The following is a 12715-nucleotide window of genomic DNA, read 5'->3' as shown; positions in this document are numbered from 1 at the left end:
AGCGGACCAACAAAGCCATCATTCTGGGGACCACCCTCAACCTAACCCAGTCACCGCGGAAGAAGAGCGACATAGGATAAACCTACAGATCCAGATGGAAGTAGCAAAACAGATAGGTCAACCCACCACGGTGAATCAAGTGCTCACCATTGCAGGACTGCTGTATAGTATCGGGATTCTAGCGGTACCGATACCTCAAAAATTTAAAGTCCCTCATATGGAAGCCAATGCAAGAATAAAAAACCCGTTGGAGCATCTGGAGACCTTCAAAGCCCACGTGACTCTTCACGGTTATTCTAGCGAGGTAGCATGGAGGGCATTTCCCCTCACCCCGAAGGGGGCGGCACGAGTGTGGTTTGTTTCTTTACTGCCTAGAACAGTAGACAGCTTCAATGAACTGGCAAGATGGTTCTTGACGCAGTTCATGGCTAGCCGGATGAGGAGAAGGCCGGCTGCCTACCTGCTAACTGTCAAATAGAGAGGTGACGAGAGTCTTAAGTCGTACCTCTTCTGTTTTAACAAAGAAAGAAATGACAACCTACGACCAAGATGAAAATATCATGTTGGCAACATTATTGGGAGGAGTCTGGCCCCGTAGTCCATTTATGGAGGAGATCGCCCGAAAGACACCGTCAACTTTGAGGGAGTTTATGGACCGGGCGGATGGGTACATAAATGGCGGATAAGAAAACAATGGAACTACGTCGAGAGGCAGACTGAGGGGTCCGCTCGAAAAGGGCTCATGAAATCAAAGGCAAAGGGAAGCATGCTCCACGCTTGCATTCTAGCTTAGCAGTAGAAGCGGAAAGGAACCTAAGTCTACAGGAAGAGTGGAGACAGGGTCCGTCGCCACCCAAATACTATTCCTTTCACAGAAGCAGTGGGCACAACACCCAAGATTGTTATACGAAATGGGGAAGATTTGACGATCCGAAGACCCGAACCGGCCGGCGCAATGATGAAAGGAGTGAGTCACGGCGAGAATATCGCCCTAACTCCTGGAGAAATCAAGACCAGAGTCCCATCCGAAGAAACCAAGAATGGAGCCCCATTTGGAAAAGCCGGGACCGAAGTCCCATTCGGGGAAGTCGGGATCCAGCCAGCAGAAGCTATAGCCCAGTTCGCAAAGGCTATGGTTCTGTTCGGAAGAAAAATGCAAGTCCTGGCAGAAGAAAGACTACACACTCCTGTAAAGAGGACCTGCATCAAAGAAATTCTAAAAGGGAAGAACCCCCCGTAGGGGAGATCAACACCATAGCCGTGGGGTATGCAGGGGAAGCCACTTCCTCAGCTCAGAAGGCCCATGCAAGGAAGGCCAGGTACGGAGAAGTGTTCTCCACCCAACGACTGCACCGCAAAGACCCTTCCAGGGAACACCTAATAACATTCAGTGAAGAGGATGGGGAGGGTTTATTACGACCTCATGACGACGCGTTGGTGGTGATGGCACAGATAGCCAACTATCGGACTAGGAGGGTATTGATCGATAATGGCAGTTCTGCAGACATCCTCTTTTGGGAAGCTTTCAGTAGAATGAGAATTTCTCCCGACCGGCTACGGCCAGCACCAATGCCCCTTAAAGGCTACACCGGGGATGCCATCCAGCCAGCTGGTGCAATCGCCATGTCCGTACTAGTAGGCATGGCCCCCAAAACCACATCCCTCATGGTAGACTTCCTGGTGGTCAAGGCCCCTTCCTCGTACAATGTGATAGTTGGGAGACCGTTGTTGAACCAAATAAAGGTTGTCACTTCTACATACTACCTAAAAGTAAAATTTCTCACCGCATGCGGGGTAGGAGAGATGCGAGGTGAACAACAGGCTGTGAGGGACTGCTATACCAGGGAGATGAAGTCAAAGGTGGTAATCATACAGACTCTAGCATCAAGCCGCAGGCAAGCTGCCAAACCAGCGCCACCCGTTCGGACAGGACAAGAGCAGGAGGAGGAAAACAGAGAGGCACAAGAACAGGCGAGACTCGAAGGGGTAGTCTAGCCGCCATCTACTGCGGTGACCGAGTTGGACCGCGAAGTGAGGGATGAAGAAGCGCTAAGACAAGCAGAGCCCGACGAACCCCTAGTCTTGGTGCCAATGGATTTTGTGGACCCGGAGCGGACGGTACGAATGGGATCCAGAATGTCCAAAGAGTTAAGCCAATCTATGAAGCAGCTGCTTCTGGAGCAACGCGATGTCTTTGCGTGGTGCCATGAAGAAATGCCGGGTATCGATGGCTCGGTGATAGAGCACCGGCTCAACGTAAACCCTGATGCAAAGAAGGTCAAGCAGAAGCGCCGCAGTTTCAGTGAAGAGAAATACGCAGCTATAGCTGAGGAAGTGGAGCGCCTCCTCGCTGTGGGTTTCATTCGGGAAGTTTACTATCCCGAATGGCTCTCTAATGTTGTACTGGTGAAGAAAGCAAGTGGGAAGTAGAGGATGTGTGTTGATTTCACCGACTTGAATAAAACATGTCCGAATGACAGTTTTCCTCTCCCAAGGATTGACTTGATAGTAGATTCGACGGCCAGACATTCATTACTTAGCTTTATGGATGCATACTCTGGTTACAATTAGATAAGGATGAGTCCCGGCGACGAAGATAAAACAACTTTTATCACCGATAGAGGGTTTTATTGCTATACGGCAATGTCGTTCGATCTAAAAAATGCGGGAGCCACATACCAACGCCTGGTCAACAAAATGTTCAAGAACCAGATCAACCGACCGGTGCCTTCCTTTCTTCAGTGCCCTCCGAAAGGCATGGGAATGGGATGAAAACTGTAGCAGAGCTTTCGACGAACTGAAGGGATACCTAGCTCATCCGCTGCTGCTCAACCAAACTACACCAGGAGAAAACCTAACTGTGTATCTGGCAGTGTCACCAAGTGCAGTGTCCTCTGTGTTAACCCGAATAGAGGTAGGAATTCAACGCCCAGTTTATTACATTAGTATAGCTTTTTGAGGTGCAGAAGCCAGGTATCCCCGAACAGAAATGCTCGCTTTCGCGTTAGTAGTCACCGCTAGGAGGCTGAGGCCCTACTTTCAGGCCCACCCCATAAAAGTCCAAACCGATGTCCCCCTAAGGAAGATATTGCAAAAACCCGACATCTCAGGCCGAATGACTAGCTGGTTGATTGAATTAAGCGAGTTTGAGATCGAATACCTCCCTCGAACGTCAATAAAAGGACAGGTGCTAGCAGACTTTATAGCTGAATTATTGAACTTCCCTGAAGAAGTGATTATTGCACCCCAGGGCAAGCCGTGGCAAGTGTATGTCGACGGTTCGTCTTGTCGAACAGGTGGCGGCGCAGGAGTGCACATAGTGACAGACTCAGGTGAGAGGTTCAATTACGCGCTCAAACTCTGGTTCAAGGTCACCAACAACGAGGCGGAATATGAGGCGCTCATATCGGGACTAACGCTTGCCAGGTCCCTTGGCGCAACTGAAGTTGAAGTAAAAGCCGACTCGCAGATAGTGGTAGGGCAGGTGATCGGACAGTTCCTCAGGAAGGGGGAAAATCTAAAAAGATATCTCCAACAAGTGGGAGAAGAACGAGATCGCTTCCAGTATTCTACCATTCATCAGATTCCTAGAGGAGAGAACCAGGAAGCGGATCGGCTAGCTAAGGCTGCTTCAAGGCAAGAAGAGGTCCCGTTTTCGGACCATGTGGTTGCCTGAACTGTTGATATTGCTGCGGTGGAAATTCGGGTGTCAACTATCGAGGTCCTACAGCCCTCGGAATGGGCTGCGAATATTTTGAGGTTTCTTCAAGAGGGAATTCTGCCCAACGAACGGGAAAAAGCCCGAAAGGTTAGGAATCGGGCAGCCAAATTTACGCTGGTAGAGGGAATTCTATATAAAAGGGGATACGCCGAGCCTCTGTTAAGGTGCATTTCTTCCGAGCAGGCTCAGTACATGTTGGCTGAAATCCATGAAGGAGTTTGCGGCAATCACGCGAGTGAGAGGGCATTGGCATTACGAACTGCTCGGGCAGGGTATTACTGGCCTAATGCTCACAAGGATGCCAACGAGCTTGCCCGAAAGTGTCTTAAATGCCAAGAAAAATCCCTATACCTCATTGCCCACCTGTAGAGCTTACCTCTGTCACTGCCCCGTGGCCCTTCGCCCAATGGGGGTTGGATCTCATCGGTACCCTCCCAACGGGCAAAGGAGGGGTAAAATTTGTCATAGTAGCAGTGGACTACTTTACTAAGTGGGTAGAGGCGGAAGCCTTAGCAACAATCATAGCTCGGGCAATAACGAATTTCCTCTAAAACTTCATAATCTGCCGTTTCGGTATTCCCCAAAGCCTCATCTCTGACAATGGGCAACAATTTGATTGTTCAAATTATCGAGAATGGTGCTTGGAGCTCAAGATCAAAGCCAAGTATTCCTCTCCAGGACATCTGCAAGCCAACGGCCAGGTAGAAGCAACCAACAAGACACTACTCAACATTTTAAAGAAGAAGCTAGGAGCGCAGAAAGGGGAATGGGCTGAGGAACTTCCAAGCATGTTGTGGGCCTATCGGACGTCAGTAAGAACCCCAACTGGAGAAACACCTTTCTCCCTGGTCTATGGAGCGAAAGCCGTGATACCAACAGAGGTGGCCATACCCACATACAGGGTGCAACAATACGACCCGGATCGGAACAATGAGCGAATAAGGGAAAGCTTAGATTTCCTGGAAGAAAGAAGGGAGGAAGCTGCGAGCCAAGCGGCGGCCAACAAACGAAGAGTTGAATTGTATTTTAACAAACGAGTCCAACCTCATAACTTCAAAGTAGGCGATATGGTCTTAAAGCAAACAAGAGTTACGACCCAAGACACGGGCAAACTGGGTCCCAAATGGGAAGGACCATACTTAGTAGCAGCGATCGGAAGACATGGCTCATATCGGCTGAAGGATCATGAAGGGAATGAGCTGCCACACCCATGGAATGCGGAGCACTTAAGAGAGTATTTTGTGTAAAAATGATCCGAGCCAAACTCAAACGAATGTAAAACTATTATTAGATAAAAGTTTTATAAACTAATTTTGAAATGTTGTGCTACTATGTCTCCCTGAAACAGCCCAAATCAGTTAAGCCCGACCTTGAGACTGGCCACGAAGTATAAAGCACAGGAACCGAGCCATGATCTCAAACTTGCTAACAGCTATTCTCAATGCAGTCTAAATAACTTGTCGAGTTTTGTGCAAAAAAGAAAGAAGGAAATGTGTTGGTGAGGGAGCAGGGCCCTCGGGCTTTGCCAACCTGTAAGTGTCAATCCACGAAGTATAAAGCACAGGAACAGAGCCATAAGTTCAGACCTGCTAACAGCTATTCTCAACGCAGTCTAAATGACTTGCAGAGTTTCGTGCAAAAAGAAAGAAGGAAATGCGTTAGTGAGGGAGCAGGGCCCTCGGGCTCTGCTAACCTGTAAGTGCCAATCCACGAAGTATAAAGCACGGGAACCGAGCCATGAGCTCGGACCTGCTAACAACTATTCTCAATGCAGTCTAAATGACTTGCCGAGTTTTGTGCAAAAAGAAAGAAGGAAATACGTTGGTGAGGGAGTAGGGCCCTCGGGCACTGCCAACCTATAAGTGCCAATCGACGAAGTATAAAGCACATGAATCGAGCCATGAGCTCGGACCTGCTAACAGCTATTCTCAATGTAGTCTAAATGACTTGTCGAGTTTCGTGCAAAAAGAAAGAAGGAAATGCGTTGGTGAGGGAGCAGGGCCCTTGGGCTCTGCCAACCTGTTAGTGCCAATCCACGAAGTATAAAGCACAGGAACCAAACCATGAGCTCGGACCTGCTAACAACTATTCGCAATGCAGTCTAAATGACTTGCCGAGCTTCGTGCAAAATGAAAGAGGGGAACTCATTTGTGAGGGAGTAGGGCCTTCTGGCTCAGCCAACAAACAAGTGCTAACCCATATAGTATGAAGCACCGTAACCGAGCGATGAACTCCAACCTGTTGACAGCAATCATCAAGGTAAAAACAAGGGCAAGACAAAGCATAAAAAGCTCGCAGAAAGGAAGGTAGATAAAGTCCTTTATATATAGATTGAACATGGTTACAAGTGTAGCGACAAGGGAAGTCCTACATCGTAAAAAAAGAGAGAAGGAAGAAAGAGAGGAAGAGGAGGCGACAAAAGAGGGCCTGACTACAAAGTTACTACAAAGATAAGCACCGCAACACTAGGAAGATAGACACCCTGTGGATTAAGCAAAGTACGTCCCCTCTTCTGCGGGCGAGAGGACGGGTGGCACCCTACCAAAAGTTTCCCAGGGACGAACTGGGATTGAAGGTTGAACCTAGGGCTGAGCACCGACAGTTTCGGAGTCGGAGGGCCCAACCTCTGACTCCGACTCCAACTTTGTCGGAGGTCGAATCCGACCTCTGACTCCGACTCCGACATGTAGAGAATCCGACTCCGATCCGACTCCGACTTGTCGGATCGGAGTCGGATTTTTTGACTTTTTTTTTAAATTTTTTTTGAACTTCATATTTGACCCACTTTAAAAAAAAATTGTGGTCTTTCAAATTTCAATTTTCTCAAAATTACAATCCAACCTTATTAAACTTTTTATTATAATAAAAAATACAACTAAATAAAACAAGTAACATACTAACATACATTCAAAAAATAAAAAGAAAGTCATATTTTTACATGTACTCCCATCGTCCATGATTCCATATCCACATCCAACTAATCACTACAATAAACAAAGGCATCGTATACAAAATGAAGATTAAAAAAAAAGCACCGTATAGTTACTATAGTATACTATTATAATTACTATGAATCTATTTTTAATTATATTATATATATGATATATATTATTATATATGAATATTAAAAAAAAAAGGCTCCGTATATGAAATGAAGATTCAAAATATAGTATTACTATTTTATATATAATATAGTATTAATATATTATACTATTAGTCTATTACTATATCTTATAGTATAATTACTAATACTATAGTATCATACTATTAGTATGTTAGTGATTTAATATTATATATATTAAATCTCTAATCTCTTATACTTGATATATATATTAATATATATAAATATTAGTAATACACTAATAGTATTAGTATATTAATATTAGTATTAGTTATACTAGTAGTGACATTAGTTATACTAATAGTTATATTAGTATTAGTTATTATTAATACTATATATTATACTAATAGTGATATTAATACTATATATAGTTATAATGATTAGTATAACTACATTAGTTTTAGTTATAGTGATTTAACATAACTATATTAGTATAAGTTATAGTGAATCAGTGATTTAGTGTAGGTATAATACTATAAGTTATAACTATAGTCTATAATAGTATAAGTATAAATATTAGTATTAGTTAAAGTGGATTACTAATAGTATTAGTATTAGACCATAAATCTAATTAATATACTAATGTATATTAGTATTACTAATATATTTATCAAAAGGAATATGTTGAGAATTTATTAAGTCAAAAAATATAATTAATACAAGATATTGTTATATAAAATTTATATGAATAATACTTTAGTTATTATTCATTAGTATTATATGTTATTCTAAATTTATAGATTAGTGTTTATCCATTAGTATTACATGTTGATGTTATTATGCATCGTAGTGTTTATAGTATATTATATATACATTAGTATTACATGTTATTATATTTATACATTAGTAATTTAGTGTTACAACTTACATGTAACATGGTAGTAATATTATAAATTTGTAATAGTATGATATTTACATATAGTCATATACTAAACTATTATTATTTATTAGTCAATTTAGTCTATATATTATAGTATAAATATATTATTTAACTAATATATTATTGAGTTTAACTAACTATATAAGATATAGTTGTATAAAAGTTAAATGATTAATATATAGAAAAACACATATATTTTTTATAAAATATGTATAAAATCGGAGGCGGAGTCGGAGGACCAAGTCGGAGGCGGAGGCGGATTGTCGAAGGCGGATCGGAGCGGACTCGGAGCGGAGCCGGAGCGGAGTCGGATTCGGAGTCGGATTGTCGGATTTTTGCTCAGCCCTAGTTGAACCAGGAGGCGGCAGCAACACAGGTAATAGAAGATCGATGGGCAGGCAATGACCAAAGCATGGTTGTCCCCTCGACGTCTGTTCCCGCCCTCCTCAGCCACGGCTGTCGCGCTGTTACCCTGATCGAGCACCGACCAGGACCAGTGGGATGCAGGTTCTGGTTCGAATGCTCACAGAGGTCGATCCCATTAAGCAAGGGGGCAAGAACAAGTGAGGCGTCGTAAGCAAGAGGGTAAGAACAAGAGATGTGTGGAGTTTGCTAAGACCCCACTAACAGTACTGTGAAAGGGAAAAAGCTCTCGGCGAGCAGCACCAGTAGGAAAGTCTATTCGGGCCACTCGTAGGGACAACTTCGGGTTTTGAAGGAAGGGGTAGAGCGACTAGGACTTCTTCGGCTAGAATGGGCCGAGGGAGAATTGGCGCCTCCGGCTCAGTGCACGGACGTTTGGGGCGCTCCCCTTCGGGAAGGGAAGAAGCGAGATGTTTTTCCCCAGACGGTGAAAGTGGACCCAACAGGAAGTCCCAACCCAATACGTGGTTGCGGGGTGGGAGGACGAGGTAACGACGAATGTAGTCGTCGTTCAGGAGTGCGTCTATCTCAGACAGGTCGGAATGGGCCAAAACCCGGGACACCACGGAAGTGATTTGGAGTTCCTCCCTCTCCGACAAGGTAATGGCCAGAGATTTAATGATTGGAACCTTGCCCCAAACAGCTCGAACCGGGAACTCATCATAGTCCTTCTCCCTCTCGGGGCACTCCCAACCAGTGCCCCTTACGAAGAAAAACCACCGATGCCATTCCTTTATGGAAGAATAGCGCCTCTCGGCGGTGTAAGACTGGAAACTGCAGCAGTTCCCATCTAGTCGATTGATTTGGTACATACTCAGAAATTCACGAGCAGTTAGGTCGGGGTGATCCTCCGAATCAGACAGAACAAGTCGGAAGGCCACGCAACTAGCCAAGAGTAGACGTCAGGCATTGGGGTTGAGCTATGCAGGGGCAAGTTTCAGATAATCCAGGACGTCATGGACAGGGCGGCAGAACGAGAAACGAAGCCCTATGGCGAAAAATGTGGGGATAAAGCGCCACCGCCGTCGCCAAACCTTGGCAGTCAACCATAGTGATGTGGGAGGATGGAACTTCGACCGAAGTCCCATCGGGGAGTGGAAACTCTCTGCAGAAAGCACGAAGCTCAGTCTTGGTCATGGTCAAAACCCACCGGTGCCCAGCAAAATAGTTGAAGCGAGACTCATCGATAGTTGGCTGAGTCATGGCGAAAGGTGAAGAGGCGAAATCGAAAGGAGGATAGGGGATTCGAGACGAAAGTATCGGAGAAGGGGAAAGGGAAAGGTAGGAGATGAAGCGTGAGTATAAAGGAGGAGGCGTAATAAAACGATCTAACTTAAAGTGACGTCGCAGGATCCGAAGAGGCACCTCGATAGTGGGGAGATGGCACAACATTATCGCAGCACGTGCACGAGGGATGAACCGACGTCAGGCTGCCAACCCGGCATAAAAAAAATAAAAGGGAAAGAAGAAAGGGTTTTGAATTTCTAGCCCACAAGTGTGCTTAAAATTTGCGGGGTACGGTGGTGGGGGAAAAAATCATTACCTCGGGCCCAGGATAGCAGAGGGGGGAAATTCGTGGTGGGGAGCAGGGCCAACAATAAGGCCCAGCCCGGACACCCAAACCCCAGCAAAGAAAATAAACAGCCCGAACCAAAATATGGACAAGAAATTCGGGTCGGGGCAAGAGATCTGAAGGAAGATTAGGAAAAGAGGGAAGAATGACGTGCGTCACCAGACAGAAGAGATCCGGAACGGAGGCCGTGTCGCATTTAATGCGGCCTAGAACAGAGGCCACATCGTATTTAATATGGCCCAGAACAGAGGCACGTCGCATTTAATGCAGCTCAAAACAAAGTCCACATCGCATTAAATGCGCCCCGGGGTGCAGAGTGTACAACATTGAATGCGGTCCAAAACTAAAGTGGAGAGTAGAGAGGGCCTAAGGCAATCGCTGCTCGGTGAAGTAACCACATGAAAGATGCTCGGTAGTGAATTAAGCGGGATAAATTACCTCACGCAATGCAATGCCCCGCTATGGGAGAATACTAAACGATAACTATAAATAAGGGTCAACCCAGCTGCGAATAAGGTGATAAAAAAATATATTGTTACCTCTGTCTATTTTTCTGGCTTCTCTTCTTAATCTTTCCTCTCAAGACACTGACTTAAGCATTGGAGAATTAACGAACCTCGAGGTCCCCTCTCCGTTTTGGTTGTGCAGGATCTTGCTTGGATACCGAGGGTGAGAAGTTGCTCAGGCTTACAAAACACGACATCAACAATGGCGTTTGCACATTCTACGACTATTTGTAGCATTATTCTTTTATCAAGTCTAAGTAACTACAGTTGCATATATATATATATATATATATATGTATGTAAATGATGGATGATCATTGCCCATGTATATTTATTTATGTATAATATTTTCGAAACATAAATAAATAAATCTAATGAAAAAAAAAATTAAAAACCATTATTGTAATATTTCTCATGCACTTCATAATTAATTATCAAATCACAAATATGGCGTACAAATGATTGGCTTTAGGTACTATATATATTTTGTATAAAAATATTGAATAATTAGATTATTTCTAATTATCTAATCTAATTAGATAATTTAATGTAGAAGGAGATTGACATAAAGCATTAAATGTTTATACGGGCCTCATACTAGTTTGAGAATCCAAACGTAACATTAAAATCTTCCTAAGATACAAATATAATGGTATATATGTGATCTATATGTCTTTCTACATGAAGATTAAAACATCTAATTTAATTCGATCATACAATTAATTAGAGAGATCTATATATGTTCTAAAAAAGCTAGAGCTTGTTGAGGGGCACGGTTTGTCAGGGACAATATAATTAGACTAGATTATGCATGTTTCAATAATCACTCTTATTTTTCTTTTGGCGTGCTTTTGCGATTATCTCCATGTGTTTTTCGGAATTAGCATATTCTTGTGATATAAAATAATGACATAATTTTAACAATGAAATGAAATATGGGTAAGATCAATGGGATAATTACAATAAGTGAGGATAGGAATTTGATTATGGGTAGTGATAGGGTTACTACCCATTTACTACTTATAGTGTATTTGAAATTTTTTATTTTTTTATCATTTTTTTAAGTATTTTTTTAACATCTTTAATTATTAAGAAAAAAATTAAAAAATATATAATTTTCTTAATAATCATTTTCTTAACTATTACATAAAATAAAAAATTAAAAAAAATCAAATAAAACAAATAGTAAATAGATAATAAAAGACTCCAAAAACGGATGCTATATATGCTGATCATTTTCAACCTAGCTAGCTTTTATATTTTCTTGATTAAGCTCATACTTTTCATCTTCACTTTTTCTTACGCATTTCAAGGTGTCACCATTTTGGGTTAATAGGTATATATTTATTGGCATTGTACAACATTACCATTGATGTAAGTCACCAAACCGTCTTATCTTTCTTTTGAAACTTTGGGAGGTTTTCCTTCCCAAAGGGTGGAATATTATCAAAGATTTTCAGAGGCGCAGTGTGAAAATTCAAACATCCCAAACATATATATATATATGTATAATAAATCTTCACAATCTTTTAACACTTCACACTCCACATTATTTTTATTTTTATTTTTTTTTTCATCAAATATTTATTATATATACACACGAAGTAGATGTGATGGGATTTTTTCAGCTGATCTACAGGAGAAATGATTAGGAGATTCCCTCGAGTCCCTTGATCTGATCTCTTTCAAATCATGCATCCTCAGCTTTATTATTCCACGTACAACTGGGTACGTAAAGCTGTTTGATTGATCCAAGTCACGAGTTACTATCTAATTAAACACCATTGACCCGTAAAACGTTAATCTCTTATACATCAGCCTGTACTACGTACGTGAGCAACCACCAAGGAATTGTCGATGTTGTGTGTTGACTGGCCTACTTCTATAACTTTCCAATTTGAGGTGCAAGTGGCGACGTCATGTGTGTGTACTGTGTGATAGCTGCATGCTTGGCTTCACTTGTTTTAATTTCTTTTTTCTTTTAAAACCTAAACTTAATCAATGGATTTGATACGAAAGTACTCTCCTATTTGGCTAAGAATTTAAGGAAAAGTTTCAATGGATGAACTGAATAATCATAATGATTCTTTTTATTATTATATGGACCTCTTGAGCAAAAAAACCAAAGTGAAGAGGTACCTACTTTGACTATAAGAAAAAAGAAACTAAAACAAGTGAAGCCAAGCATGCAGCTATCACACAGTACACACACGTGACTATATATAATATATAATAGAAAAATGATACTTGCAGTCGTGAGTGTGTAAGTGTCATATAATCACTTTGAAAAAAATAAATAAATATGAGACACACATGAAAAAAAATTAATTTTTTAATAGTGAACCCCACTCTTTTTCAAAGTGATTGTAGTACGGCGTTTGCGCATTCCTATATGTAGCATTATTCTATATAATATGTGTTTTTTTTGCTCAAGAGTTCCCTACCTCTTCACTTTAACTATAAGAAAAAAGAAACTAAAATAAGTGAAGCC

The 12715-nt window shown here is 42.2% G+C and overlaps 1 protein-coding gene across 1 annotated transcript; it reads left to right on the top strand.

Annotated features, from left to right (window-relative positions):
• The first annotated feature begins 530 nt into the window (after positions 1-530).
• LOC121240778 lies at positions 531-1995 on the top strand. Its single transcript, XM_041138315.1, has 2 exons — positions 531-667; positions 789-1995. Exons 1-2 carry the CDS (start codon positions 531-533, stop codon positions 1993-1995), a joined length of 1344 nt encoding a protein of 447 aa, XP_040994249.1.
• Positions 1996-12715: the final 10720 nt, after the last annotated feature.

The sequence above is a fragment of the Juglans microcarpa x Juglans regia genome, chromosome 7S (assembly GCF_004785595.1).
Source record: "Juglans microcarpa x Juglans regia isolate MS1-56 chromosome 7S, Jm3101_v1.0, whole genome shotgun sequence".
NCBI classification, from domain to species: domain Eukaryota; kingdom Viridiplantae; phylum Streptophyta; class Magnoliopsida; order Fagales; family Juglandaceae; genus Juglans; species Juglans microcarpa x Juglans regia.
Note: the sequence above shows the minus strand (reverse complement) of the source record. Positions and strands in the feature narration are given on the sequence as shown.

Bases quoted from the DNA above. Each gene is read 5' to 3' on its own strand.
- LOC121240778 (XM_041138315.1), top strand. From the start codon at position 531: ATGACAACCTACGACCAAGATGAAAATATCATGTTGGCAACATTATTG. The intron at 668-788 runs GTACATAAATGG...CTTGCATTCTAG, and splicing joins TTTATGGACCGGGCGGATGG to CTTAGCAGTAGAAGCGGAAA.